We start from the raw sequence: 26,600 nt of genomic DNA, 5'->3' as shown, positions 1-26,600 counted from the left end.
AATAAGGTAGAAATAAAATAAGAGTTGAGGCATCACAATAAACAGCATGAATTGGAATACAAGTATGCTATTTCTAAATTCAACTATGGATATTCGAAAAAGAATTAGATAATATTAGATTTATTATATATAATTTTATTTTATATTTTATAAGAAATTATTTTTGCGATTCAAATTTATAATTTTAAGATCATATTATAGTAATTTTATTCAAAATTTGAAATAAGATAAAAATTAAAACAAATGTTTGATGGTTTAAGTGTTAGATAAATTTTTGCCTCTAGAGAATAATTGAGTTAGTTACGATGGAATAAAATTGTTGAAGGAGATCAAAGGTCGAATTGAATTTCGATGAAATTTTATAGTTGTGGGATTGCTGGGTGATCATGTGATCGATCGTGTTGTTGGAAAATAAAAAAAAATATTAGATGAATTTTTAATTTTTATCCAAATGTTACATTGTGTACTTTATCCTCCATAATTTTATTTGATTAATTAATACAGATTTAATTAAAAATGATAAAATAGAAGAAAAAATATATAAATAAAAATATAATAAAAAATGTAGCACGAGAAAGGATTCATATAATTAACTTCAATTAATGATAAAGTCGACTCTGCTTAATAAAGCTTTTAGTTGTTATTATTGAATTAATGGAGCCTTAACGCCTTTAACCTGTCACTTTCTCAGCTTTAAAACTACTCTCCGTCCCCACGAAGCTTCTAGCTGACGCCTCGGCAAACAACACGAGCGCGTGAAACTCTCCGTAAATAAAACGTGCAGTTGTCTAAGCCTCCCTGCCATTCCGTACTCCACGATCGACACAGTTAATCGATTACCCGCATTTTCTACCACTAGATTCCGTGGACATAGATGCACTTAGGCAGGCCCAGTTGAAAGCCTCCAGTTATATGTAAGGTAGAGGACACGGGTGAAAAGTAGCTATAATTAGTAACTTAAATCTACTTAATCGTCTAATTACGCTCCTTCTCTCTCTATATATATTGGTGGTCTCCTCCGCCCCGAATGTTCCCGATCCCTGAATTCCGATTTCGACTCCGACTCGTCCTCGTTCCGATATCGTCGTCGATTTTCATTCACTTCATCGCAAATTCGAACCCTGATCCTGGAAGGTCGTCTCAGTCTTGATCTGTTGGAGGAAAACCCTCGGTCAATTTGGCCGCAGATCCTTGCGGCTTGCTCGTAGGTTTGTTCCTGTGTCGGAACCCTAGATCGCATTCGCATCGGCTCCGTCGAATCGGTCTGCGTCTGTCTCGGTATGGGTAGCAGTAGGGCCTTCCGAGGAGGCACCTCCGACCGTCCCTTCGCCTCCGCTTCGTTGCAGTCCTCTGCGCCTAGCCAGCAGCCGACAGAGACGACTTCGACGTCGGTCACCGAGACAGTGAACGGCTCGCACCACTTCAAGATTTCCGGGTATTCGCTGATCAAGGGGATGGGAGTGGGCAAGTACGCGGCTTCGGACACGTTCAGGGTTGGGGGCTACGATTGGGCCATCTACTTCTACCCCGACGGGAAGAGCGAGGAGGACCGGGCGTCGTACGTGTCCCTCTTCGTGGCCCTTGCCAGCGACGGGACAGATGTGAGGGCGCTCTTCGAGCTCACGCTGCTGGACCAGAGCGGGAAGGAGCGGCACAAGATTCATACCCACTTTGGGAGGACGCTGGAGAGCGGCCCCTACACCCTTAAATACCGTGGAAGCATGTGGTGAGTTGGGTTGCACACTTTGGTTATCATTTCTTTGGAACAATCCTTGAATGAAAAGAAATTTAGCATCTGAGAGATGAATTCCTAAGAAATTCAATTATTTTGTTTGATAGAATGGTAAATGAAATTTCTTTTGTTTTTCAAGTACTTTACTAAATTGTGATAGTGTCTTTATCTTGAGTTTGATTACATGAACTACTAACTTATGTTTGGGCATATAAGGATTGTACAAAAAGGAAGGCAATGTAATTTTGAGAACTTATCACTTTTGGTTGGAGTTGGAATTCCCATTTATTAACTATTAGAATTCTGATTATCAAGTTTTTCATTTCAAAGAAAAGGAATTCACTACAACTTAGAAATCTAATTCATTCTTTTTCTTCTCCTGAAAAAATTGGATATTAAGAGTAATATTACTAGTTTCATTTGAATAAATTATTTGTAACACTTAGTGAACTTTTATTTGTTTATATTGCAATCTAGAAGATTGAATCCTCCACCTGCTCAGTGTGAGGTTGCTAATTTACTGATACAAAGATGGATATATCCTCATAAAATATGCAATATCTTATCATTGTTAGGATCCGTGTGAGCTAGAAAGGGGGGTGAATAGTTGTGATCGCTTTGATAATATTGCGTAGTGGAAAAATTGAAGTGAAGCCAACCAGACAAAACACAATGTTAACATGTTTGATTTTACTTAGTTCACCGTCTTCTATGATGTTTACGTCCAAGGCATAGTCCTAACGACTACCATCACTATCCTTCACTTTCTTGAATACCTTCCGAAGGTGGAGAAATCTTCTACAATTTATTTTTACAATAAATACAACCAAATACAAAGATACAAATGAAATAAAAAAATTGAAATAAACACATTTACACAAGTGAACTTTGCTTTGGATGCTTCTTGTTTTGAATTGCCTCTTGTTGACCCGAAAATGCAGCAGCACTTCGTCCTTAAACCCTCAAGAATCAATACCTTTAATTTCTCTAACCCTCTTTTATAGGCTGCTACTCGGGTTGATTTTCATCTACCATTCAACTGCCAACTTTCCTCAATCGATTGCCCCATCGACATCAACCATTGCACCTATATAATAGCTCTTTCCATGCAGTTTGACCACTATCAATCAACTGCTAAACCATAGTAGTCGATTGATCACGAACAGTCGAACCCCACAGTTGAGCTCTGAACCTTCTTTTCACATGAACAGTGCCACTAATCGATTACTACAACTTAACAATCAACTAGTAGCCTTTGATTGAACTGACCAATTGAGTTAAGAACATTCTATTCACTCAAACAGCTTCATCAATTGATTGTTGAGTTCTAGCAATCCATTATTGGGTTCCAACAAACCTTTTTTACTCCCTCAAAATGTTGAATTCGGGGTTTAGAGTTCATCGGTCGATCTATACACCCTATCGATCGATCGATACACTCTATCAATCGATTGATACTCTTGTTTTAGCCTTACCAAGGTTAAATTCTCGTTTTGCCTAGTATCCGATTGATCTTAACTTATCAGGACTTTCTTTGCGTGTCATTCAATTAACTTTGATCTGCTGAGACTTTTAGTTGCTAACATCCGGTCAACTTTGACGTATTGAAACTTCATGTGCCTAACAACCGGTCATCCTTGACCTGCCAGAACTTTTCCTATGTCAAGCATCCGGTCTTCCTTAATCTGTTTGGACTTTCGCACTCACCTAACCTTCGGTTCTTCATGACCTATTAGGACTTCTCATATTCACTTGATATTCGGTTCTTTATGACCTGTTAAGACTTTCATTCCCCTCATACCAAGTGTTCGGTCAACCTTGATTAACTTGGACTTCACTTCACATGTCAAGTGTCCGATCCTCCATGAATCATTTGGACTTTCCTTTGCATGTCAAGTGTTTAGTCAACCGTAATCCACTTGGACTTCCCTTCAAATGCCAAGTGTTCAACCGTAATCCATTTGGACTTTCGACCGTCAAATTTCGGCCAATCATGATACACTTGGACTCTTTGCTCAACCAACTAACATATTGATCAATTATCAAGTATCCAGTCAACCTTGATTTATTTGACGTCCAATTAACATATTGATTAAATATTGAAACTCAACTCAAGTCAACTCGAACTTGATCAACTTGGTCCACATTAACCAAAAGTCGATTACGCCAACAATCATCTATAGAATAATATCTTATGAAGGGGAGAAAGAATATCCATAAAGTTACTTGATGCAATTGCTCAAGTTTAATGATGCAATCTAGAGAAATAAAAGGCTGAGTATAATTATTAGAGAATTATAATTTTTGAAAAAACCAAATCCTATTTTTATATAAAATAGCTCAGCTCTTGTTTTAGTCTATAAAAGGGAATAGAATCCCATGTACTAGGGCATCTTGATCTTTGGTGATTTTTTTAGGGTCATGATTAGTTAATCTTGCGTTAATTGGTATCAGAGTGAAACACTTAGTTTGGTCTTAGGTATGAATTCACTTTTGAGTTTTTGTTTACATCCTGAATTCTTTTCCCATTACCCCTATGCCCTCATCTCGTATACTACTTGTGGCACCCAAGACCACCTCCCGACACCCTTGCTACTCACCCTACGACCTCTCCACAACATAAACACTGAAATCACACCCGGATTTGCCTATTCACCTCATCGTAGGTGCCTTCTCCATGATGCGAGTGCACTCTTGATGCTCCTATAAGTCTCAGCTATAGAATTGGTGCCTCCTTTACACCTTGACCGCATCACCAGTGCCTCCTCTGCAGGTTGGTTGCACTAACAACACCAATTCCATGATGCCTTGGCCATACCACCAAATTATCTGATTCAAAACAATACCTTTTCTACTTTTTCTTTCTGCCCATCAACTATTGACATAAACTAGTTTCTTCGTTCATTTTGTTAAAAAATATTGATAAGTGAGGTATATTTTTAATCTATTACTTTTTCTTTGTGCTTTTTATGCATTAAAAATTGCAACTGTGAGTTATAGAATATTTTTTAGGAAAATGCTGTGAGTGATATAATTACTATTTATGGGATAATATCCATTGTTAATGTTGCAGGGGATATAAGCGTTTCTTCAAGAGAACTGCTTTGGAGACTTCAGATTACCTCAAGGATGATTGCCTGTTAGTTAATTGTACTGTTGGTGTTGTTAGATCGTTCACTGAAGGACCCAAGATTTATACCATACCAGTGCCACTGTCAAACATAGCTCAGCATTTTGGCCAGCTTCTTCATAATGAAGAGGCAACTGATGTGAGTTTTGAAATTGATGATGAGATTTTCCATGCTCATAAGTTGGTATTAGCAGCTCGATCACCAGTATTTAGGGCACAGCTTTTTGGTCCAATGAAAGATAGTAACATGCGCTGCTTAAAGGTAGAAGACATGGAAGCTCCGGTTTTTAAGGTAGGTTTTTTTTCTTTTTATGCTTTTTGGTCCAATATTGTTTGTCTGCAGTCTGATTTTATGCTTCTCGTTCTCTCTATTATCATGTTATGCGCTTAATTACCTGACTAGTACGACCTTCTCAATGAAAGGGCACATGAGGACTTGTATTATATACTCTATTACCATTCTTTTCATATTGTGATGTCCAATTGTATTATTTTCCATTAGTTTACAAAGCAGTGCGAGGAATTTATTACCTTGCTTATATTCCATCTGTTGCTACAATGTACTGCAAGTTATATGATCATCCTTTTTGTCATACTAATTGGTTTTTTTTTGTTAAATGTGCTTGTTCTTTTTTTTAGGCTTTACTTCATTTCATATACTGGGATTCACTACCTGACTTGGAAGAGGTTACCGGTCTTAACTCAAAGTGTGCTTCCACTCTAATGACTCAGCATTTGCTTGCTGCTGCAGACCGCTATGCAGTAGATAGGCTTAAACTACTCTGTGAAGCCAAGTTATGTGAGGATGTTACCATAAATACTGTGGCCACTACTCTGGCTCTGGCAGAGCAGCACCACTGTTTTCAGCTTAAGTCTGTTTGTCTTAAATTCGTTGCTTCACCTGAGAATTTGAGAGGTACAGCTAATTTCTTATTCTAAGGTTTTCCCTCGACTAGATGCAGTTATTTTTTGGTATAATTATCCAACAGAATCCGAGATAGTTCAACGCATAAAGTTGAACTTTTTTTCTTTTGAAAACATCAGTCACACATTTGACTTGCCTATTCTGATTATGCATCAGCAAGTTATTATGTGTCGTGTTGGTGATTTTTCTTTATAGTATGGATATCCTGATGAAGATAGTTCGTTGTCCTGCATGAGTTTTGATTTTAATTTTCTGTGTCCTTTCAAGAAACGAATTGCTTGCATTTAGGACTTGATAAAAACTATGAACAATCAACCTTGATTTAATTCACAATGTTTTTTCTGCTGAAAACATTAGCAGTAAGTAAATAGTGATATTCTTCTCTCATGATCAACTCCATGATTAATTATCTTAATATTCATTGCTGACTAGTTTTCCAACATAAATACTGTCTTTGTGGTGGACAGCATTGGGAGGTGTCCATAATCCTAGATAGTAATACAACTGTTTGATCCTGATTTGAATTGTTAGACATGGAGTAATTTGCAACAATTAGCGGAACCAGCTGACCCACATACAATCTTTCTTTAGTTAGGCTAACTCAAGTCATGAAAATAATTTCGACCTGGATTTGATTTTGTATGTGGAGTGATATGACTTCCTACAACAGCTACCAGCTTCCCTACCCAGGTTCTGTAAATCAAGGTTGCCATGTAATCAAAAACAATGTTTAGTATAGTTTTTTTATATTAAAAAAAAAATCGTAATCACAGAACTTTAAATATGCAACTTCTAGATAATTTAAATGGCTTCTGGTCTCTTACACTGGCCGGCTAAATTCTGATGATTTTCTCATATGCAGCTGTAATGCAGACGGAGGGATTTGAATACTTGAAGGTCAGTTGCCCATCTATTCTGACTGAGCTTCTACGATATGTTGCTAAGAGGGGTAGAACTTCTGCAGTGTCTAGTGTCTACGCAGGTGACGAACTTGATGGCACAGATGTATATGGAAGGAGAGTGAGGCCTCGGAATATTTGTTGAGGGTTGGTTGCCTGTTAAAGTCCCTCTTATTCTTTATGATGAACTTATAAAATCACATCACTTGACAGTATCTATCTTTATTACTGAGATTGCCTGAAAATATTTGCACCAGTCTGGGTAGTTTCTCGTGTAATGTTTAGAATGTCGAGTTTTATCGTTATTACTAGACATTTTTGTTGCAAATGCATCGTGGATTATTTTGTCAAAATCAATTGAAAGACCTGCGAGTGCACAAGCAGAACGTGACTAAACTGCACCTTTTTTTTTCAAGAAGCAAAACTGGAGTCTGGAGGTTTCACTGCAGCAGCTACGGTAGCATTAAGGTCCTCTTCAATAAAGGTGGAATTTACTATTTCGCTGCAGGTGGAATTTACAGCTATTTCGGTAGCATCAATGAAAAGATCCGTTGAGAGATTCGATCTTTATCTATTTTAACAATTCTGTTATGTTGTAATCAATTTAATCAATTCACTATTCTAACGATTTCACACGGTCAGTCCTATGATCATCTGTGAGAAAGTAATTTAAAAAATTACTGTTGATTACGATGAAGAAAGATATTGTCTCGGTTTTGTTGAGATTCGATTCTTGTCCATTTAAATAATTTTGTTTCATTATAATCAATTTGATTATGTTCCGGGGACAATGAGCAAAGCATTAAGGTTCTTGAGCTGATGGAACATGTCATTGGTTAGAAAGACTTTTGTTGTTGTTGTTATTGTTAAGCTTTTATATATATATATTTTTTGGACTATCTCCCAAAAAAGTATGTCGTCAATTTTTGTTATAGTCGTGTGATATTTGGACTTCTTTTTGTCTCATCAAGAAAATGAAAGAAAAATGTCTTTAAATCATCAATTTATAATTCAATTATAATACGTCTCCGTTTTCATTCAAGTAAATTCAGCCTAAATTTTCATCAATCCATTGGCTCCATAAATAAATCAACGCACAAATACGTGAGCGTTAACTCTGCGATTCCGTTTCCCCAATTGAAACTATCGCTGGACTGGAAAGTCCTTCGGGAGGCGTCAGATTTGCAGTATAACAAGAATGGCTCAAACTCAGATGGGAGATTAGAAACTCTCAAATCAATCGGAATCAATGAATTCCTTAGATTGAATTGGGTAGCTCCGACTTCGAGCAATTTGCTTGGATCTATTTGGAAATTCCAATCCTTGGTACATCCTTTAAATAGTAAGGTCTAGTGATGTTGAAACAATCCAACTCTGGTTATATAATTCATTATCTTTGTAGAAAATGGAAAAAAAAAATGAAGGATTGTGTATGGATCCATAAATAATCTTATCTCGCCAGGGCATCACAATTTTAAGGTGATTTCCAACATTCAACAGCAACTAAACACCACTTTTAGATAAGACGCCAAATACAGCAGCAATCATGAAAAATTGACCGTTCGCCCAAAGGGAAACAACGCTGTGTAAAATAAAATTGTTGACAGGTATGGTTCTTAAATAATTTGGAATAGTTCACCCAGACAAAGATGAAATACAACTTTAGAATTTTTTGCATGTGAAATTTTCACATGGTGCAACAAAATTGTTTCGACTACATTGAATCCTGTGGAACTCAGCAGGTCTGTTGATCAGTTCAATGTGGGCATGTTGCTTGGTGTACCCTAACTCTGAGAAATGGATTACAAATGTTTCTTATCCAAGGAAACTGCTGCTTGTTTCTGACGTCTTCTCCGTGCTGGCATTCGACCTGGAAATAGCGACCGTAACAGCCTTTCCCAACCATAGCAACCTAGAAACATGAGCATAGCCCAAAGCATCAACTTCCCCCTCATCCCCTCCGGTAGTGGAACAAGTTTTAACCAGTCATTCAGATCCCTAAACAAATCTGAAGTGATCACAGCGAAGAAGCCCACTGCAGCAACTAACGCATACTTGAACGGCCTATTCTCAGATATGCTCTGGTTAAACGGGTGCCCCATGTAGTTCACAGCAAATGTTGCAACCTGGATCATCATGTTGACCATATATGATACAGTGTTCACAAGGTTTGGGTGGAACTCTGAATCTGGTTCGATACATTCCTCTGGCATATACTTTGCAGCTTCATTGACAGATGAAATCAAAAAGAACAAGTGCATCGCAAATTGACCAATTAGGGAAAGAAACACATAGGCACAAAAGATATTTGGATGAGGTCGGGCAGCAGATAGTGTCTGCAGAGGTCGAGCGTGTGAGATGAAAAGGAAGAAAGCAGCTGTGAATACCCCACTGATGGTGGCCTGGACATCTCCCAGCTTCACTCCATCCAGGTACATGACACTGAGCACATAAGCCGTCGCCAAGCAGTTCAGGCCAAGAATCTTAAACATTTGGAGAGTAGTCACAAGGGTACTCCGACCTTGACGAATGATATCAAGCGTGGGAGCTACAGAGGCATGCTTTGCAGTAAAAGGAGAAGCCATTGAGGCATCGCCAAGCTTGACAACTGGAGCAGTACGACCATCGCCCTCCTCATTCATCTCATCCAACATCTTCTGCAGCTTTTGACGTTGTTTTTCAGCTGCTGTTAGGTGGCGGTTGCTTGTCGTTGCAGTATTGTTGGCAGGCACAACAGACTTTGATGACTCGATGACTGACTTTGGTTTCGTAGATTTTCCAGCTTTATTTTCAGATTTAGAAGGTTGTGTTTGTGATGATGCTTCTCCCGTTTGAGTTGGCGGTACAGCATTCAACAAAGCAATTCCTACATGGGCCTGAACCACGTGTTGATCAGACTAAATAAAGCAGAACCCATATATATTGTATCCTTTGATTATACCTAAAAATTTGCTTATGATACCGACATGGCAAATATTCTTCAGAAATCAATAGATATAGTGAGAGTTTGAAGCAGTGGAAGAGGAGCATAGTTATAGAAAAATTGTGAAAAAACAAAAGAACTTTATGACTCTGGAGAAGCTTTTTAAAGATAAAGATTCATTTTCATGTGACATACTTGGTGCGAAGACCACAAAATTGGATTAGTGGTGATAGGAACCCTAAATTTGAGAGTATCATCTATTGATGAAAATGTAACAAAAAAATTGTATCAATATCAGAATGTAAAAAGGTAATCAACTTTTATTTACCATCCAAAAAAATAACGTTAGGTGTTAGCTCCAATAGATAATCAAATGAGACAAAATGTTTAAAGATATGGATAAATTCCAAGGCGACAAATAATTTCTGTAATTAGAAGAGTTACTATTATATAGAGTGGAAGGTGCAAGGGATAGAGACAGAAATTATTAATTATTTCAATATAGCATTCCATAGTTCACCATTGTCAATTCCAAATAGTTGAGACAAACACGGGTTGATGGTATGTGATAAACAAAAATGTATAAGTAGAAAGAAAAGAAGATTTTCTCATAAACATGTTTACTTCCACAAGTTTAAGTGTCAATATGTATGTCAGAAAAATATTGATTTCTTACTTGTTTCAATGCTCCAACATCATTGGTTCCATCTCCACACATCAATGTCATCCTACCAACTGTCTTAAAAGTATTTAGAATAAGTTCTTTTTGTTCAGGAGCAACCCGTGCAAAAACCTGAAGGAAGAACCATCACATCAGCAACTAATTTAAGATATATCGGGCAGTTAGTGCGTGATCAGCGATATCATTACTAACCTTCACATAAGGTATAACATTAAATACAGCTTCACTCCTCTGCAGCATTTCAAAGCAATCCCCACCTATGCAAAGATCACGTGAATCCGACAGTTGTTCTACCTCTTTCTCACTGTAACATGCACCTCAGAAATTCATATTCACGAAAATCAAACAAGGTATGCGAACATCATGGAGTTAATAGAATGATCAATTGCAACAAGAAAAATTATAAACACAAACTAGTACTCCAGCAGTGTTTATAAGATCATCTAATGCTTTGCTTAGGCCGTGAAAAAAAATCATTAAGCTATTAAATAATACTTGCCTATAGGAAGTAATCTCAGTTTCATCAGGTGACACCCATTGAAAGTCTGTGCTGTTCTTTCCTCGAACCAAGATTAAAGCAGGCTTTGTGATAATGTGAACTTGACTGGCCACATGGCAAGCTGTCAAAGCTTGATCACCAGTAATCATTACCTAACAAATGTATATAAGTTGCACAATAGAAAGTCAGAACCGGTTTCTTTCCAAGTAAAGAAATTAGGGACTTGATAGTCAGACTAGCAGGTTCTGCTGTCCATTTCTAGAACAATGAGAAGCAAAAGATGCCAGAAGATCAGGATTCAATATGAAGGGAAGGTTAAGTTAAAGAGAACTTATTGAGTTCTAGAGTAAGTTGTGCTGAGCTTTACATTGGTTAGTTCTACCAGAGTTGCGATCAACACATTCTAGGTCCCAATGTAAAGTACCACTACTGTTTGAAAAGGATTATTTATGATTCAACTAGGATATTTGAACTGATCTTATGAACCAACCAATGGATCACATACCAAGTCATGTGATGAACCTTTCAGTTCAGATAAAACAGTGGCAGAATCAGATCGGATAGGACAATTGAAAACCTGTTAACACAATTCCCAAATTAATATCACAACTTAGACAACTAATTTTGCATTCAGGATACCAGAATAGATAATTAAATACAATTACAAATTTACTAGAATTTTTTTACCGCAAAGCCAGCAAAAGTCAAACCATTTTCAACCACATCTCTGTCTAAACTTCTAGCTTCACTAACCTGTAAAGGCAATGAAACATAATGTAACATGTAATGTTAAAATTTTCAAAAAGACATTTCTTAGAAATGAAAGAAAAAAAATCAACCTAACTTTGACATGTTACAAACGAGGATACTAATAACCACCAACATAACAAAGATCCTCGTTTGAACATTATAGGAGAAGTCATACCAAAATATAGATTGAAAAGTTAAACATAAAGGCTAAGGTGGAATTTAGTTGGTAGGTTTAGTAATCTCTTCCACTAAATCAGCTTAGATCATTCTTGACGCGAAAATGTAAATTATGAACTGCTGCTGTTCTAAAATTGTTAATATTTTTTTCTTCCCAGAAATTCATTGAAACAATGCTGGAAGAGACTGTGCTACTCATTCACTTAAAATGCTCTAAGAAAAAAATTGCCAGGCACACTGAAGAACTAATTAGGAAAAAATCACTCAGCTCAGGAAAATCTCACCTGACAAAAGATAATTGAGGCTTTTGCTAGGCAATAGAAAACCTAGTTTTCTAACTAATGTCCATTAGAAATATAGCAATGCGAAATGTCTGGAAACCATGAATCGTTGCTAGTATCGCAATCCAAATTTATAAAAAGATAATAATTAAGCAGAGAATGTAATGGATCGTACACATGAATGTTGTTTAGGCCGTTTCCTTTAGAGGAACAGAAACTGGGTGAGAAAAAGTAGGGATAGAGAAGAAAGAGAAGCGACAAAGAATTGGTTCTGAAGGAAGCAGCTGCATTGACAGTATGGAGCCTCACAGTGGCAAATTGGGGGAGGGAGGTGCTCTATTAGATCAAGAGCATAAAGGTCATTGTGTCGAGATGGCTTTCTGCTAAGCCTCAAAGGGGAATTGGGGGAAGGAGGTGCTCCATTAGCAGGAGCATAAAGGTCATTGTGCTGAGTTGGCTTTCTGTCTATTTGGCTGATTGGTCTGAAAAGAAAAGAAAAAAAAACTAATTTCTCCCTCTCCAAATAAATGAAGAGAATTGATTTCCTCTTTTTCTTTCAGTCTTTATCTCGTAGGAGACACAAAACCTTAGTAAAGAATCATTCCACAAACTACAAATATCTTATGTTCCCAATCTTTACAGATATTTTGGAAGGAAATTTCATCTCATTAGCCTGTGGATAAATGATATACGACAGTTGAATAAACAGGCTAACCTAGAAAGTAGAAAGTCACAATAGTAAGGTAGAAAGTATGCCAGCATGTGGCAATGACTAATTAAGCACTCTGATATCCTTGCTAGAACATTAGGATGCATATTTTAGCATAAAAAATGGTAACGAGATTACAATATAATTGCAATAGATTTCATACATCAATCACTCCATACCTCGTTCATGTTGTTAATCAGGAAGTAGTCCATAGTAGTGAGCATGTCAATAATAATATAATTTAATCTAGAGGTAGGACTATCCATTTAGCGTAGTTTGCAGTAGTCATTCTGACATCAAGTTGCAAACTATTTCATGCCTTGGCAAATGGGGCGTGTAGGATGAGTAAGCCAACCCCATAATTATGACTTTGTGTAATATACCCATCGACATTAAATTAGTTCCCAATTTTGTCTAATGAGACAGGTCAAGTACAATATACTGATCTGTACATAAACTAACATTTAGATGAAAAAGACAAGCTATGTTAGGAAAACAAAGTTGTGCAGAATGAATAAATATTAATATACAGGTCATACAGAGTTTTATGCTTCAGAAACAATTATTATCCGTAAAACAACAAACGAATTCATAACACCAAAAGTCAGCTTACAGCCATTTCTGGAAGTGTCTTGTATGCAAGAGCTAAGACCCGAGATCCCTGCCTAGTATACTTTTTGTATGTCTTGACATAAGTAGCAGGTACGTCAATTAGCCTATCTTGAATGGTTTCTGGTGCACCCTGTCATCACCAACTAACTCTGATTCAAGAAAGTTTCATCGTGGATGAATAATAACAGCTGTTGGCATCTACGGTCTACATACATTTCTAATTGGCAATCAAATCAAGCAACAATCATAAAGGCAAAGTATGACTCCAAATCTAAAAGAATCAACGCTGTAACTTAATCAATATAATTCACTTGCGTATTTTATTAAAAACATAGCATTTGGGGAAATAGTTGAAAGTTCATATTCAACCCAAAATCTGACTCAACCCAAAAAAAGATGGATCAGTTTGGTAAGGGGACATCAGGTTTTTGCCTGTCCTAATTTCAGTCTCTACATGTACAAGAGATAGCAATGAACTTATATTTGACAATTCTTAACTAAAACTCTCCATGATTCCTTTGAAAGTGTAGTTAAACAATTAGCCTTCATTGAATGAATAATGCAGACAATAGCAATGACCTTATATTTTACAATTCTTAACCAAAATTTTCATGATTCCTTTGGAAATGTAGATAAACAATTAACTTTTGTTGAATCAATAATAATTGTTGAAGTGTACGGACATTAAATAACAAGAAACTACATTAAGGGGCAGTGCATATTCTCTATATTCGCATAATACCTCACGGTGCAAAACAAGCAATAAAATAAAATCTTGTAGTTAATAACCCACCTTCACAAATGCAAAAAACTGATCTTGTATACGAACTATAACACCCATTCTCTTCAAGTGAGAAGCAAAATGGTGCCTATGTATAATCTGCACAGCTTGACCACCTGACCTGTGAGCGAATATTGAACTTGAAATTAAGTATACAGTCAGTCAAATGGAGTAGAATGGCATAACATACTATAGCTAAAATTAACAAACATCTACTGCCCTCATTATTATATCACTCTACAAAAACAATCGTAGGCAGTTATTCTATAATATTGAGGTAATTCTTCCAATTTACCTCAATTAGCAAGTCATTTAGAGGGAAGATAAAAGCAATCATAAACTATTAAGGGGCAAGCACTCCAATTTAGACAAAATTCTGTACCCATATGGGAGAGGGGTGTAACCTGCTCTTTTGTGAGCAGATTTCCTACTCAGTGCTCCTGTCCCACATGCCTGCACAGGCCTACTGAGCTACTATGTTAACAGACCTGCACTTCCCATTCAGCACAAAATATGTATGGATTTAGGAGGGGCATAGTTTTATTTAAAGTTCCATTTCAACACAACACTCCACCAGCTCCACATGCCCATGCAGACCCAGTCAGCAATTATGTTAAGGGTTCTGCACTTCCTATCAAGCCCAAAATGAGTACTCATTTAGGAATGAGGTATTGTCTTTTACTTAAGGCCTGGAACTCCTAAACTTGGCTACTGGGGACCATAATAGTATTATCATGCTCTCTTTAGTTAGCAGATATGATACTCAACATAAACAAGTAGCAATTGCTCCATGTGCCATCCAGCTATCTCAGGCGAGCAGATGTGGATTCAACAGTAACAAATAACAGAAGCCCCATTTTAGCTGAGAAGTGAGTGTAAATAGGGAATAAAGGTGGTTAAAATAGGAATACACAACAGAAGGAGAAAGAAAGTAAGAAATGAACCTGCAATAATAAATATTAAGCAGGAAAAATGAGCAAATCCATAATGGATGTAAATAGTACTCAACTTGAAATTGTAGAACATAGAAGAACAAAAGATAACAATGTGAATAAACTAATTGACTTGTTATCTAAATGTCATATATCTAAAGCATACAACCTTAGTTAAGTTGAGGAATAGGAAGAACAAGATATCAACAACCTAACTAATGTAGAGAGTTTCAATTCAGCTAAGTAACAACCAAAATTATTTTCTTCAACATGCTGCACCTCAAATGAAGATCTGGGGCTAAGGTTAATGGTTAATGGATATTCATGAACTAATCAAATAATCAACACAATATGCATACACATTGTTCATATAGGGTGACTAGCTAGCATGCGAAAAATCTGAAAATAGTGAACTCTCAACATAACTTTGATATAATCTTCCCATTAAAAATTGCTTAATGTTGTTACTATTATAAGATCTTCAATAGAAAGTTTTACAATCTAATTTTATTAGAGAACAAGTTTGGGAATGTAATATACTAGCATGTAGACAGACAATCAGATCATGTGCAATCATTTACTTCAATCCATTCAAGAAAGTTATCAGGACCTAAAAACTTTCCCATGGAATGCCAACACAGCCGTATGTTATCTAACTCAAGGACCAATCACCATGATTGAAAACTTCAGTGCATATTCTATTACCATATCTAGAGATGGTCAGCATAGAAGTATCAGACCGTCAATTAGAATCCTGAAGTTGGGATAGTTTATTGTCTTGAAAATTAGAAACAGAAAGCCAACAAATTGAGATCCGCATGTAAGATACATTTCAAACCAAATCAATAACCTTCTCCTGTTATCTACAGTGATACCGAGATGGTTGAGAAGAATCATTTATTTGAAACAATTTACCTAAGTGACACATGTTTTCAGAAGGGGTAGGCTTCTAACTTGAAGCCAATAAATTAAACTGAAACAAATTGATCCCAATCAAAAGTTTTGATTTATTTGTTTATCAGTTTGGTTTTAGTTTGTAATTTGGGTAAAATCATCCACTTTGGTTTGAACTTATACAAATCATTAAAATCAAATCCAACTATTAGATTTTATATGATGTAAATGTATGTATGCATAGGTAAGTTAGCATGTTACTTGTATGTTCACTTATTGTTATTGGCTTATTGGTTTCATTGTTCAGAAAGTAATCTTTATTGTTATTTTCAAAAAGAAACTTGCTTACATAAATACTTTAATTGGTTTTTAATTTGTCTGTATAGTCATTTTTCAATTTTTGTCTTCAAATAGAAGCAAATCGAATCCAAACAGGTAATTTAAGTTGTTTTAAAATCGAAACAAACTTCCAAACACAATCAAAATAATTTCGACTTGGATTTTTTTTTTCAATGCTGATATATATAGATTTGGTTTCAAACCAATAAACTAAATTGTGTCTGCCCTAGTTTTCAATTTAATGCTACCCCAATAAAAAAACATCTGAACATTACTTAGTGAAGTATTTCATAGCTTAGATATTGTTGTGGAAGAAAATATTAGAGTTCATCTCCCTAGGTAGTTGACAGATTGCCTCATTATATGTTATATATACATCCATGTATATTTGAATAATTATAAATAGAACCATAACACTGCCCTTTAATAGAACCTCAATTTTCTATAAAGATACAACTCTAGGCACTCTCAAAGATTTAGTTACCAATTTGCTAATTGATTATTAGAAGTAAAAGAATTAAGTAATTATCTTTTTTCATTATATTTTTGTTAGTAGTGGTCAAGGTTGACAAAGGGTTTAAGTTAGATTTAAAGTGTGTCTCTAACATGTGTGTCAATTGTGCAGGAGCTTGACAAGTAACCCATGTTACAAAAGTTGTTGGTGCATGGATGGTCCAAGCGGTCAAGGTTAACCTGGTAGACAGGTTGCTCGAGCTAACAAGTGAATTCAAGAAGTCAAGGTTGATAGGAGCTTGGAGCGAGATTAAAGTCCAAGAGGAGCTTGGCAAAATGATTGTAGAGTGGGTAGCTCATGACTTAATAGGTGTCCAAGTGGACTCGCATTTTCAAGAGGATGTTAGTTTAATGGTTCAGAAATTAGATCAAGAAGGACTTAAACACAGACCAAGCTTGGAGGGCTTGGACACTTTGAAGGAATAGAGACCTAACGAGATGGACTCAAGAACAAGGAGCATCATTAGCATCAAGAGTTGGAGGCACGTTAGATAAGAGCTTACAAGAGATTGTAATCTTGGGGTTCTATATAGGTTTTGCCTAGAAGTGATTCGACTATGGAACAAGGTTATTCTAGGTCAAAGTCGACAATTGAGTTGGATCTCAAGCAAACTATACTAAAGAGTTGAATTGATTGGGTGGTCGACTCAAGTGTTCAGCTCAAGAAACAAAAAGGATTTGTTTTGGCTCGAGTTCACGACTGATCGAAACAAATGACTTAAGTAAACTAATCATGTGTAGAGTGACTAAAACAGATTTAAGTCGATTGGAATGGCATTTAGTCATGACTAAGATGATTGTTGGAAGATAAGATTCAGATATAAGGTTTTCTTATAAGATTTCAGTCAACTGATCGTGATTTGAGTTAATTGAAATCAAACATAATGTAACAACCGTCTTATCCACTATTTGAAGGGAAGGCTGATTTGCGACTATTAAAGGAACCTTGAAATAGTCAGCCATGTTGATATCCTTTATTTGGAAGTTGTATTATTGTGTCTCCAAGCACTCTCGATGACCTGAAAAGAGAGTTCTTTTAATTATACCATTTGGAAGAGAAAAGAAAGTCACTTTATGTAAAATTTCACAACCTCCTTAAAAGAGAATACCATTATTATGTGATTTCTGAGTAGTGACCCACCTAATAAGTCAGCAAAACCATTGAGTGGGACAAAGTTACTCAAACCACGTTAAATCCATTGTATTAGTGACTATTTTAACTTTTTGTTGCATATTTAATTCTATTATATTGACAGATTGATGACTAATGTATTTTGAATCTTGCCTTGACAAAGTAAGAATTGGTGCTTATATATTTCATCTTTGTATGAAAGACAAGATTAGATGAAAGACAAGATTAGAATTAATGTGCATGGTAGTGTGATTCACAATATAGTTTTATAATTCACAATATAGTTTCATAGGCATAGTGGAATCACTACCTAATACAATCATCAATTATTTCAAGTAGATAAACTGATATGTGGCAAGAGCCATAGAGTATTTTACTTTTGCACTTGACCTAGTTTTAATTCTTGCACTTCCAATATATTATTCTAGTTCTAGAAAAACACAGTAGTTGATATGGAACACCTCTTTGTTGAAAACAACCTAATTTATATTTGTGCACCCTATAAATATGAAGATGGTCACAATCAAGGTATAAAAGATCCTCGTATTTTTGAGGTATTGCAAAATCTATAGAGCTGCCACCTATTGATCAAAGCATTGAGCCTCAATAAATTTGACTGATGTCATTTTAAAGTAAATGAGATCTCAAATCTAGTGGCAGCCCAATCAATAGATTAACATTTGGATTCATAGGAATATCGGTTTAGCTTCTAGTATACTATTCCTCAAGCATATCAAGCACATGTTTTAAATATAAATGCGCACATGTTTTAAATATAAATGCAAATGTGTCTCTGCCTAAAAGAGTGTTATGTTATAAATATAGTTCAAATTGCTTGAGTCCTTGGTTTTTTAAATGTTAATGAAGGTACACTTTTGGCTTTATGACTCTTGCTAAGGAGAACTTTCTTTGGGAAAATAGATTATCCTTTTTATTGCTCGATTGAGTTACTAGTGCATATAGGAAAATACTTTTTTCCTTTCTCAAGGTTAGAATGGACGGTCAAATAATTTGGCCTTTCAAGCCTGCCAAATTAGAGTAACCATTACATCTAGCCTACTACCCATATTGATTGTCGCATCTAGCACATCCCTTCACCCGACTAGGCTAATTGGTTTGTCTGGCTCAACTAGCCTACCAAGACTGGTCAAGCCGATGTACCTATCGAGACGGACATACAATTTGGCATGACAAAGTCTTATCTAGTCTAGTTAGACTGCATAACACGTCTGACCTACCTATACTGATTGGCCCATCCAACCCCTCCCCCCTAGTCTGATCAAATCAATTGCCCTTCCCAAACTGATTGAGCCTCCCCCCCCCCCCCCCCCCCGAGGATGACCAAGCCTGACTAGACCACTTAATTCGACCGATTTGCCCAATCGACCTCGACTAGACTAGCCAATTTGCCCATTCAAATTACACTACCTAACAGGCCTAATTTAATCACTCTATCCAACTGACTCAAATCAGATCACCTAGCTCGATCAACCAACTCAGACCCAATACATAGAACGACCTGTACAAATGATGGTCTAAACTAGACAATAGAAAAGAATTTATTGATAGAATGAAAAGCTTGCAAATGAATGGGAAAAATGACTTTCGTTCTTTTCAAAAATATAGCAATTTTCCTTTAAAAAATGCCTACTACCAAAAGAAAATTTTCCATTGACCAAAATAACCATTGACAATGATTTTCTATTGCACTAAAAGTTAGAAACTATTGCTACTAAAGTAAGAAAGAGTAAACCTAAAACAATCTTAACCGAGAGAAATTTGACTAGATAGTCAAGACTAAAGATTTAAGGTTTCCCTTTGCCATCAACCAAGCCTTCCAAGACACAATACCCTTAGAGGGCAATTTAACAATAACCACAACTTTGCAAGTAGCTATAAACTTGCTAGGAAAAAGAGGAACCAGCTCTGAAGTATCATTAGAATGCAAAGTTATCTCATCTACCATAGCCTATCTCTAATCTTGATCGCAAAGTGCTTCTGAGATAGTCCTAGAAATGAAAAATACAGCTAAAGAAGATACAAATGCAAAGTAAATGGGACGACAAAGTAACATAAGAAATGTAATGAGAGAGGATGTAACATTGTACATTGCAAGTGCCTTTTACAGGCTAGAAGGTCCAAATTAGAGGTAAGATTTGTGAGTGTGGACGGTGTTGGGAGAGAAAAGGAGTCTTGAAGAGCATCTATGACATGCTCAGATTTTGATCTTTCTAGTTTAGCTATTTTGTGGCAAAATCTCAGATCTTGGTTTCTAGGTAGGAGAAGATGGTGAAAGAAAACACAGTAGGATCATGGAAGACCTTCACTAATAACTTAGAGTTAAATGTTCGAGCACACAAAAAGACACATAAAAATAAAGGCATAAGAGAATCAACAATACACGTGATAAATCCAAAGAAATGATAGTCAAGAAAAATGTCACATGATAAATCTGAAGACATTTTTCTCTACATGGAGAAAATAGGGGCAAAAAACAAAAATATCTAGTGGAAGATGGTATATGGAATCACGAAAAAAGAGAATGCAGAAGGCCATTAAACTATGAAAAATCAAAGAAAGCAAGCAGAATATTCAATGAGAATTGCATCATCACAAAACTCGAGAGGATTCCCATGTGAATTAGTAATATATGGATTGCCTCCAAGTGTTTCTTTATCAATGACGCCATTATGTGTGTATGGCAATAAGATAACTGATAAAGGATACCTTGACTAGAAAGGAATTACTGAAACATATTGAAGGTACTCTTTAACTTGTAACTGTTCAAAAATTTATACCAAACTTGATTCTTACTCAATCCAAAGGGAATAAAAATGGAAAAGATTTCATAATGTTCTTTCATTACAAAAAAGTATGTAATTCTAGAGTAGTCATCAATGAAAATAATAAAACATTTGAATCAAGTTTTTAATAGACATGACTTAGACCCCATATATCATATGACACAGAAAAATAATGGAAAAAAACACATCTATTGACACTGTTAGGAATGAAAACAGAACATATTCTCTAACTAACAAGATTCACACTGAAGACTCTAAAATCCAACCAGACTAGAAACCATCCTACATAAATTTCACAAACATGGATGACTCGAGCAGCTATGTATCTAAAGAGGAGATGATTTAGCTACAAGCATACATGAAATGAGGGCATAGCATGTTGGTATAATCCATGAGACTCATGTCCTGTGTCAGTTACTTTTCCCATTGTGTGTAAAGATTATCAACAGGTTAATGACTTTTTAAGTTTGCCCACTTGAAATAAACTCTAAAAAAACATAGGTATATTAAAGACTAAGTTCAAAGACAGAGAGTAACAATAAGCCGAACAAAGCAGCTTACTAATGAGAGAAATTATTAGCAATCAATGCATTAAGTGAATGGAATGGAAATGGTAAAAACACATAACATCCTCATATAAGCATCAGCCAAGGTATAAAAATGTCTCCTAAAATTTAAGTCTTCAATAGTTCAAGTTAAGGGTGAACACTAAAGAGGAGTATGATGGTGAAGGTATAGCTTATCAATATAATCTCACATGATCAGTGACCTAGAGCAAACTTTTGAAATTTGTAGCAAATGACTGAAAATAATCATACACTCATCTCTGTGTCAAATTGGTGAAGATGGAAAAGATTCCCAGTACCTCATATGCACAAGAGATATCACTAGTATAGAGTTTTTTTTATAGTTATGCTACATTTTGCAACATGAAAGAAACATTGTAAGATGCATAAGACTAGGATCAATAACTTGAAAAGGAAGGTTAGCGATTCTACGTCAATCCTTCCCAGGTGAGTACAGCTTACTTTTTGGGCACAGCCTTTTCGTCAGATGTGTATATCCAATTTATTCCTTTCAGTGCAGCCTTCTCAAGAGGATCACCAACCTGCAAACCAACAGACCAGAATTTATCTGCAATTGTAATCAGATAATACAAATGGTCGTGTGTTGGGATAGTGTAATTGTTATGCAAAAAAGCAGTTACACTGATAAATATACCAGTTTATTATCTACAAACACCAAAGCATGACATGAAGCCAGAACTTGAACAGTATGCACAGGCAGCTTGGTCATATCAGTCTCTAGAGCTCCATCATCATCCAAACCAACTACACCTTGAAATTCCTGGAACTCAAGGGAAGACAAGTTACAATCTGATAAAGAATGATAACAGCAAAAAACTCGAAATATCATTCTGGTACCATGTCATCTGATGTGAGAGTTCCTGTTTTGTCAAAACAACACATGTCAACCTACAGAAAGGTTTAAGTTTTCTGTTAATAGGACTATCATAAGCAGCATTATTTTTGTGCAAGAAGTAATAAGGTGTTCATATTAACCTTCCCGGCAAATGGTATCCTAAACGGCTCAGTACAAAAGATACCACGCCTTGCGAGTGCTATTAAAGAAGTATTGACAGCTATAGAAAGCTCCATCGGCAGTTCAGGAGGTATCACAGAAGTGAGTATCAATGAACAACTCAAGAAAAGTTTATATCTGCTCCTAGTTGGATCTTCTAATCCCTAAATGCAGAAAAGACTGTTAAAATAATGATGCATCACAATAAGGGAATAATAATCAATGCTAGAAAATTTTGACAAAAACTATACTAAACTCTGTTGTATATAAAGAAGGGAGAAATTTGGTGTTACCTTCTTAAGCACATAGCCTGCAGCAATGATTGCAAAGAAAAGCAGAAATAGAATGAACAGACCACTTTCCCAGCTATTTGCTGTTACCTGAATCAGCAATTTCAAAAAAAAAAAAAAAAGCCCAAGGGAGTTGGAACAACATTGCAAGTGTGACATTTTAACTAGGCATCAATAGTTACCCTCTCCGTGGAAAATAAGATTGTTCGCATCAATTTGCCTTGGCTTGTCTCAAATCCAGTTCGTAACACAACAGCAATACACCCTCCATCAGGTGCTTTAAGGTTAAATGTCTAAAATGCAAAGAAAAGAGTATAATACTGAGCAAGAGGCTATCAAAGCAAGAAAGTGTTATTGAAAGTAAAGATAATTTGACATGAGTAGGAGTTCACAGTTTGTTGTTGAAAATAAATTGAAATTACTATATTTAACATGAACTTTACACAGCTTACTTTATCAGGAGTGTGCTGCAATATCTTTGTTCCACCAAAGAGAATATGATTTTTATCTCTTTTAATAGACAACTTTTCCTCGAGACTTTGTCCAGCAACTGAAACCTAAAAACAAATTTTTCATTCAGAAAGAAGTCAGAGGATGAAGCCTAGATTGAAATAAGTAAAAAAGTTTGAAAATGAAATTTTCTCCCATGCTTGAAGATGAAAGAGAACACACACAGCTCGCTTTGGAGCCGAGAAGTTGCTTTATCAAATACATAAAATTTACTTTGTAAATATGATCGAATTGTAAAATAAAAATATGGCATTATTTGACTCACACACAAACATACATGAAAATGCCCCCCAACATGTATTAATGGGCTCAGTTCTTTTACACAATTGAGTTTTGGCATAGTCAACAAAGACATCCAAAAATGAAAATTCTCTAAAGTGTAGGTAAGAAAGATATTGTAATAGAGATTACATAAAAAGACAACTGAATCTCAGTTTTTGTTAAATAATTTGGGGGGGATAATTTTGACCAATGTCAGATATTTACCTATACAGATCCAGCTACCTAAGCAATTCTAGTAGGGTATATCTTGAAAACCCAAATTCCAAACAACTTTCCCCAAGTACATTCCAAGTTAACAACAGAGGTACCAACCCATTAACTCAACATATTCAATGCCTCACCACTATCACAATCTCTGACCAATGGAAGTCAGTCCACGGGAAGTCAACTTAAGTGGCATACAAAAGGATCAGCGTACACTACCATGTTGGACAGTTAGAATCAAGGTTTAAAATCTCGACCCGTGCCGAGGTTTCGGTCTCAGACCGGAACGATACTGTTTCGGTACCGTATCGTACCGTGCCGATACAGTTTCGGTACTTTTTTATTTATATATATGATAATTATTAGATAAATATATTTATTGTGTATAATTTAAAAATAAATTGTATATTAATTTGATATGAGTTCTCAATTATTAACCATCTTAATATTGTTAAATAAAAATAAATAAATATATCTTAATATTGATTTGATAAATAAATTTTTTAATATATCATTAATTAAATTATTTAAATAATAATATATAATTAATTAAATTTTTTAACAGATTAAATAATTCATTAAAAATTTATAACACATGAATTAAATTATTTTTTTAAAATATTTTTATTTTTTAATAAAAATAAATTTATATATTATAATTATATTAATTAATTAACAGTTTATTTAATTAATTATTATTTTATATAATATATATAATTAGCATTTATTATATAATTAATTATTAATTAAAAATTATATATATTAAATAATATATTTTATAGAATTTAATATAACACTGATATAATTAATATAACAGTTATTATAATAAATTTTATTTCAATATAACGGTTTTAATTAAAACCGTTATATTGATTTTTTTTTTAAATCAAACTTTTCCTCGCGAGATCGCGATTCGGCGGAAATCGCGATTCGGCTTCCGCCGATTCGCGATCTCTGATCGCCGCCTCGCCGAGCCTCTGCCGCCTCCGCCTCCGCCGCCTCTGGGCCTCTGCCGTTGCGTCGCTGCCTCGCCGCGTCGCCGTGTCGCCGCCTCGCTTCCTTCTGTCTCGCGTGATCGACAGAAGGAATCGAATCGATTCCTTCTGTCGCTGCAACCCGACGCACGCCAGTGAAGAGAGATGACGCGAACGCGGCGCGTGCTGTGCCGGTCGAGTGCCGGTGCCGATCCCAGGGCGGAACGGTAAATTTCGGCCGTATCAGACGGTTCGGCTCGGTATTTTAATCCTTGGTTAGAATTATCTACATATCAGCAAAATCTAAATCATGTCTCTTAAGTAAATACTGTTTTCAAACATATGAAAGCAAACAATAATTTACAGACATTAATCAAAGAAAATGCCTTCTAACACTTTGCTTGAAATTATCACTTAAATTCTCATTTTAAATGCTTTGGACAAAAACTAAGATTGTTCCTCCTATTTTGCAACCGAACTCATTAGTGATTGAGTTATAAAGTTCACTCAGTTATTCTGTACCTAAGTATTCACCTCACTCATTCAATTTGAGAATAGTGGAAAAGGCTTTCTCAGTGTCTTTACAAAATGGGTAATAATTTTTTAAAACCAATTATCTCTTAGGTTATATAATCTCAGGGAAGATACATCGTAGATCCATAGTCCAAAAATAACAAAGAGCTTAAACATAGGAAACCATGATAAATAATTGCCTACTTCCAGTAAATGAGTTCTGCATCACGCAGAATTTAAAATAGCATTCCTAGACCAATGGTGATCACTCAAACTAGCACAAGTATTGGTTTATACTAATGCTTGATATAGTTCCATGTGCTGACAGGTTGTCCAACGGCTTGTCCCCTCAGATTTAGTTCCAAATACATTTAACCTCTATATGTTAGCAAATAATCCTACTATGTCAAGATTGACTGAATAGCACAAGGGTAGAATTATATGAAATTATATTTAAATAATCAAGAAAGTAATAACCAACATCCATTATGATGACCTGGTGTACACAAATAATAGCACATTAGCTGGCAAAAAAACCCTTTTTTTTCAAGTTACATCCTAATATGTAAAACAAATGACTATCATCATGAGTTCAAATTGGAGCATCAGGTTGGTATCAACTAAGGTAGATGTTATATGTTTCAAGTTCCCAGGTCTAAAACTCATTTCACAGAAAATGGGAATAATAGATTTGTTTGCCACATAAAGAACAAGCCATTTCTAGCCATCTGAAATACCTGAATTGGCATAGTGTTGGGAATTCTAGACGAAAATATATGCATCCAGATATGCATAAAGGTAGATAACTCTTAGCTGTTGTCTGATTCATACTAACAAATTATCTCAAACTAAAATACTCATCAAAGAAGCTTGCATCTAATCGTATTTAAGGAGTGAGAAATCATGTTACCAATTGTTTCCATAACTGATCTTTCTTGGTACATAAAGGTGTTGATAAGGTTGAACATGATCTGAATATTCAATTGCATAAATAAAATCCTACTCAATGCTCATGGATTGGGATCAAATCGATGAGTGGAATGATTGTCATTTTATCCCCTCGCTTAGTATGTTTGTGCTACTATTGAGATCATTGTCATCATTTGGACCTATCAAGTTACGTATTCTAATTGGCTAAGGGCATGTTTATTAGAGAAGACAAAAAGTAGGAAGATAAATGTTGAGAGAAGATAGTAAAAGGATAAAAGTCTCAAAAACTTATTTACTTGGAAAGGTAGAAAATAAGGAAGAAAAAACATTGAAAATGAGCAAAAAAAACTGAAAATTAATAAAATATGTTTTACCCATCTACCTTATCAGTTTTTCTTCCCCCAACCTCTTCACTGATGAGAAGCAGCAGCCAACAAGTTACTTGTTGCAACCAACAAGCAGCTCCAATGGCAGCCAGTATCAAAACCAGGAGATGGGAAGGACCACTCTATAGGAGCAACAATAAACTACTCCGTTGAAGATAGAGATGATAATGGAGGAGAGTAAGGTGCAATTTTAACTTCTCATCTCCAACCCATATA

The 26,600-nt window shown here is 35.6% G+C and overlaps 2 protein-coding genes across 3 annotated transcripts in view; one reads left to right on the top strand and one right to left on the bottom strand.

The window, feature by feature from the left end:
• The first annotated feature begins 1,040 nt into the window (after positions 1-1,040).
• LOC141816412 (BTB/POZ and MATH domain-containing protein 1-like) lies at positions 1,041-6,999 on the top strand. Of its 2 annotated transcripts, XM_074704195.1 has the most exons (5): positions 1,041-1,726; positions 4,806-5,154; positions 5,502-5,778; positions 6,650-6,684; positions 6,752-6,999. In XM_074704195.1, the coding sequence occupies exons 1-5, from the start codon at positions 1,281-1,283 to the stop codon at positions 6,809-6,811; spliced, it is 1,167 nt and encodes a 388-aa protein (XP_074560296.1). In that variant the 5' UTR covers positions 1,041-1,280; the 3' UTR covers positions 6,812-6,999. The 2 variants fall into 2 exon arrangements, with proteins under 2 accessions (XP_074560296.1, XP_074560295.1); XM_074704194.1 differs by having other exon boundaries at positions 6,650-6,999.
• Positions 7,000-8,233: 1,234 nt separating this feature from the next.
• The window catches only part of LOC141816411 (putative manganese-transporting ATPase PDR2), a 28,636-nt gene continuing 10,269 nt past the window's right edge, over positions 8,234-26,600 (bottom strand). Inside the window, exons 8-22 of the mRNA XM_074704193.1 lie at positions 23,038-23,142; positions 22,768-22,878; positions 22,589-22,675; positions 22,277-22,459; positions 22,139-22,189; positions 21,936-22,061; positions 21,743-21,822; positions 14,113-14,221; positions 13,321-13,449; positions 11,478-11,543; positions 11,296-11,367; positions 10,791-10,942; positions 10,484-10,595; positions 10,286-10,402; positions 8,234-9,562 (exon numbers count right to left, since the gene is read on the bottom strand). Of these exons, the coding sequence (XP_074560294.1) occupies positions 8,489-9,562; positions 10,286-10,402; positions 10,484-10,595; positions 10,791-10,942; positions 11,296-11,367; positions 11,478-11,543; positions 13,321-13,449; positions 14,113-14,221; positions 21,743-21,822; positions 21,936-22,061; positions 22,139-22,189; positions 22,277-22,459; positions 22,589-22,675; positions 22,768-22,878; positions 23,038-23,142 (2,574 nt within the window). The 3' untranslated portion in view covers positions 8,234-8,488. The remainder of the gene's footprint in view (positions 9,563-10,285; positions 10,403-10,483; positions 10,596-10,790; positions 10,943-11,295; positions 11,368-11,477; positions 11,544-13,320; positions 13,450-14,112; positions 14,222-21,742; positions 21,823-21,935; positions 22,062-22,138; positions 22,190-22,276; positions 22,460-22,588; positions 22,676-22,767; positions 22,879-23,037; positions 23,143-26,600) is intronic.

Source organism: Curcuma longa, unplaced genomic scaffold (genome assembly GCF_044706935.1).
Source record: "Curcuma longa cultivar G26 ecotype Majalengka, Jawa Barat unplaced genomic scaffold, ITB_CL_G26_1.1 contig_16531, whole genome shotgun sequence".
In the NCBI taxonomy this organism is placed as follows: domain Eukaryota; kingdom Viridiplantae; phylum Streptophyta; class Magnoliopsida; order Zingiberales; family Zingiberaceae; genus Curcuma; species Curcuma longa.
The sequence above is the reverse complement of the archived record's forward strand: the minus strand, read 5'-3'. Positions and strand labels throughout refer to the sequence as shown.

Bases quoted from the DNA above. Each gene is read 5' to 3' on its own strand.
- LOC141816412 (XM_074704194.1), top strand. From the start codon at position 1,281: ATGGGTAGCAGTAGGGCCTTCCGAGGAGGCACCTCCGACCGTCCCTTC. The intron at 1,727-4,805 runs GTGAGTTGGGTT...TTAATGTTGCAG, and splicing joins AAATACCGTGGAAGCATGTG to GGGATATAAGCGTTTCTTCA. The intron at 5,779-6,649 runs GTACAGCTAATT...TCTCATATGCAG, and splicing joins TTCACCTGAGAATTTGAGAG to CTGTAATGCAGACGGAGGGA.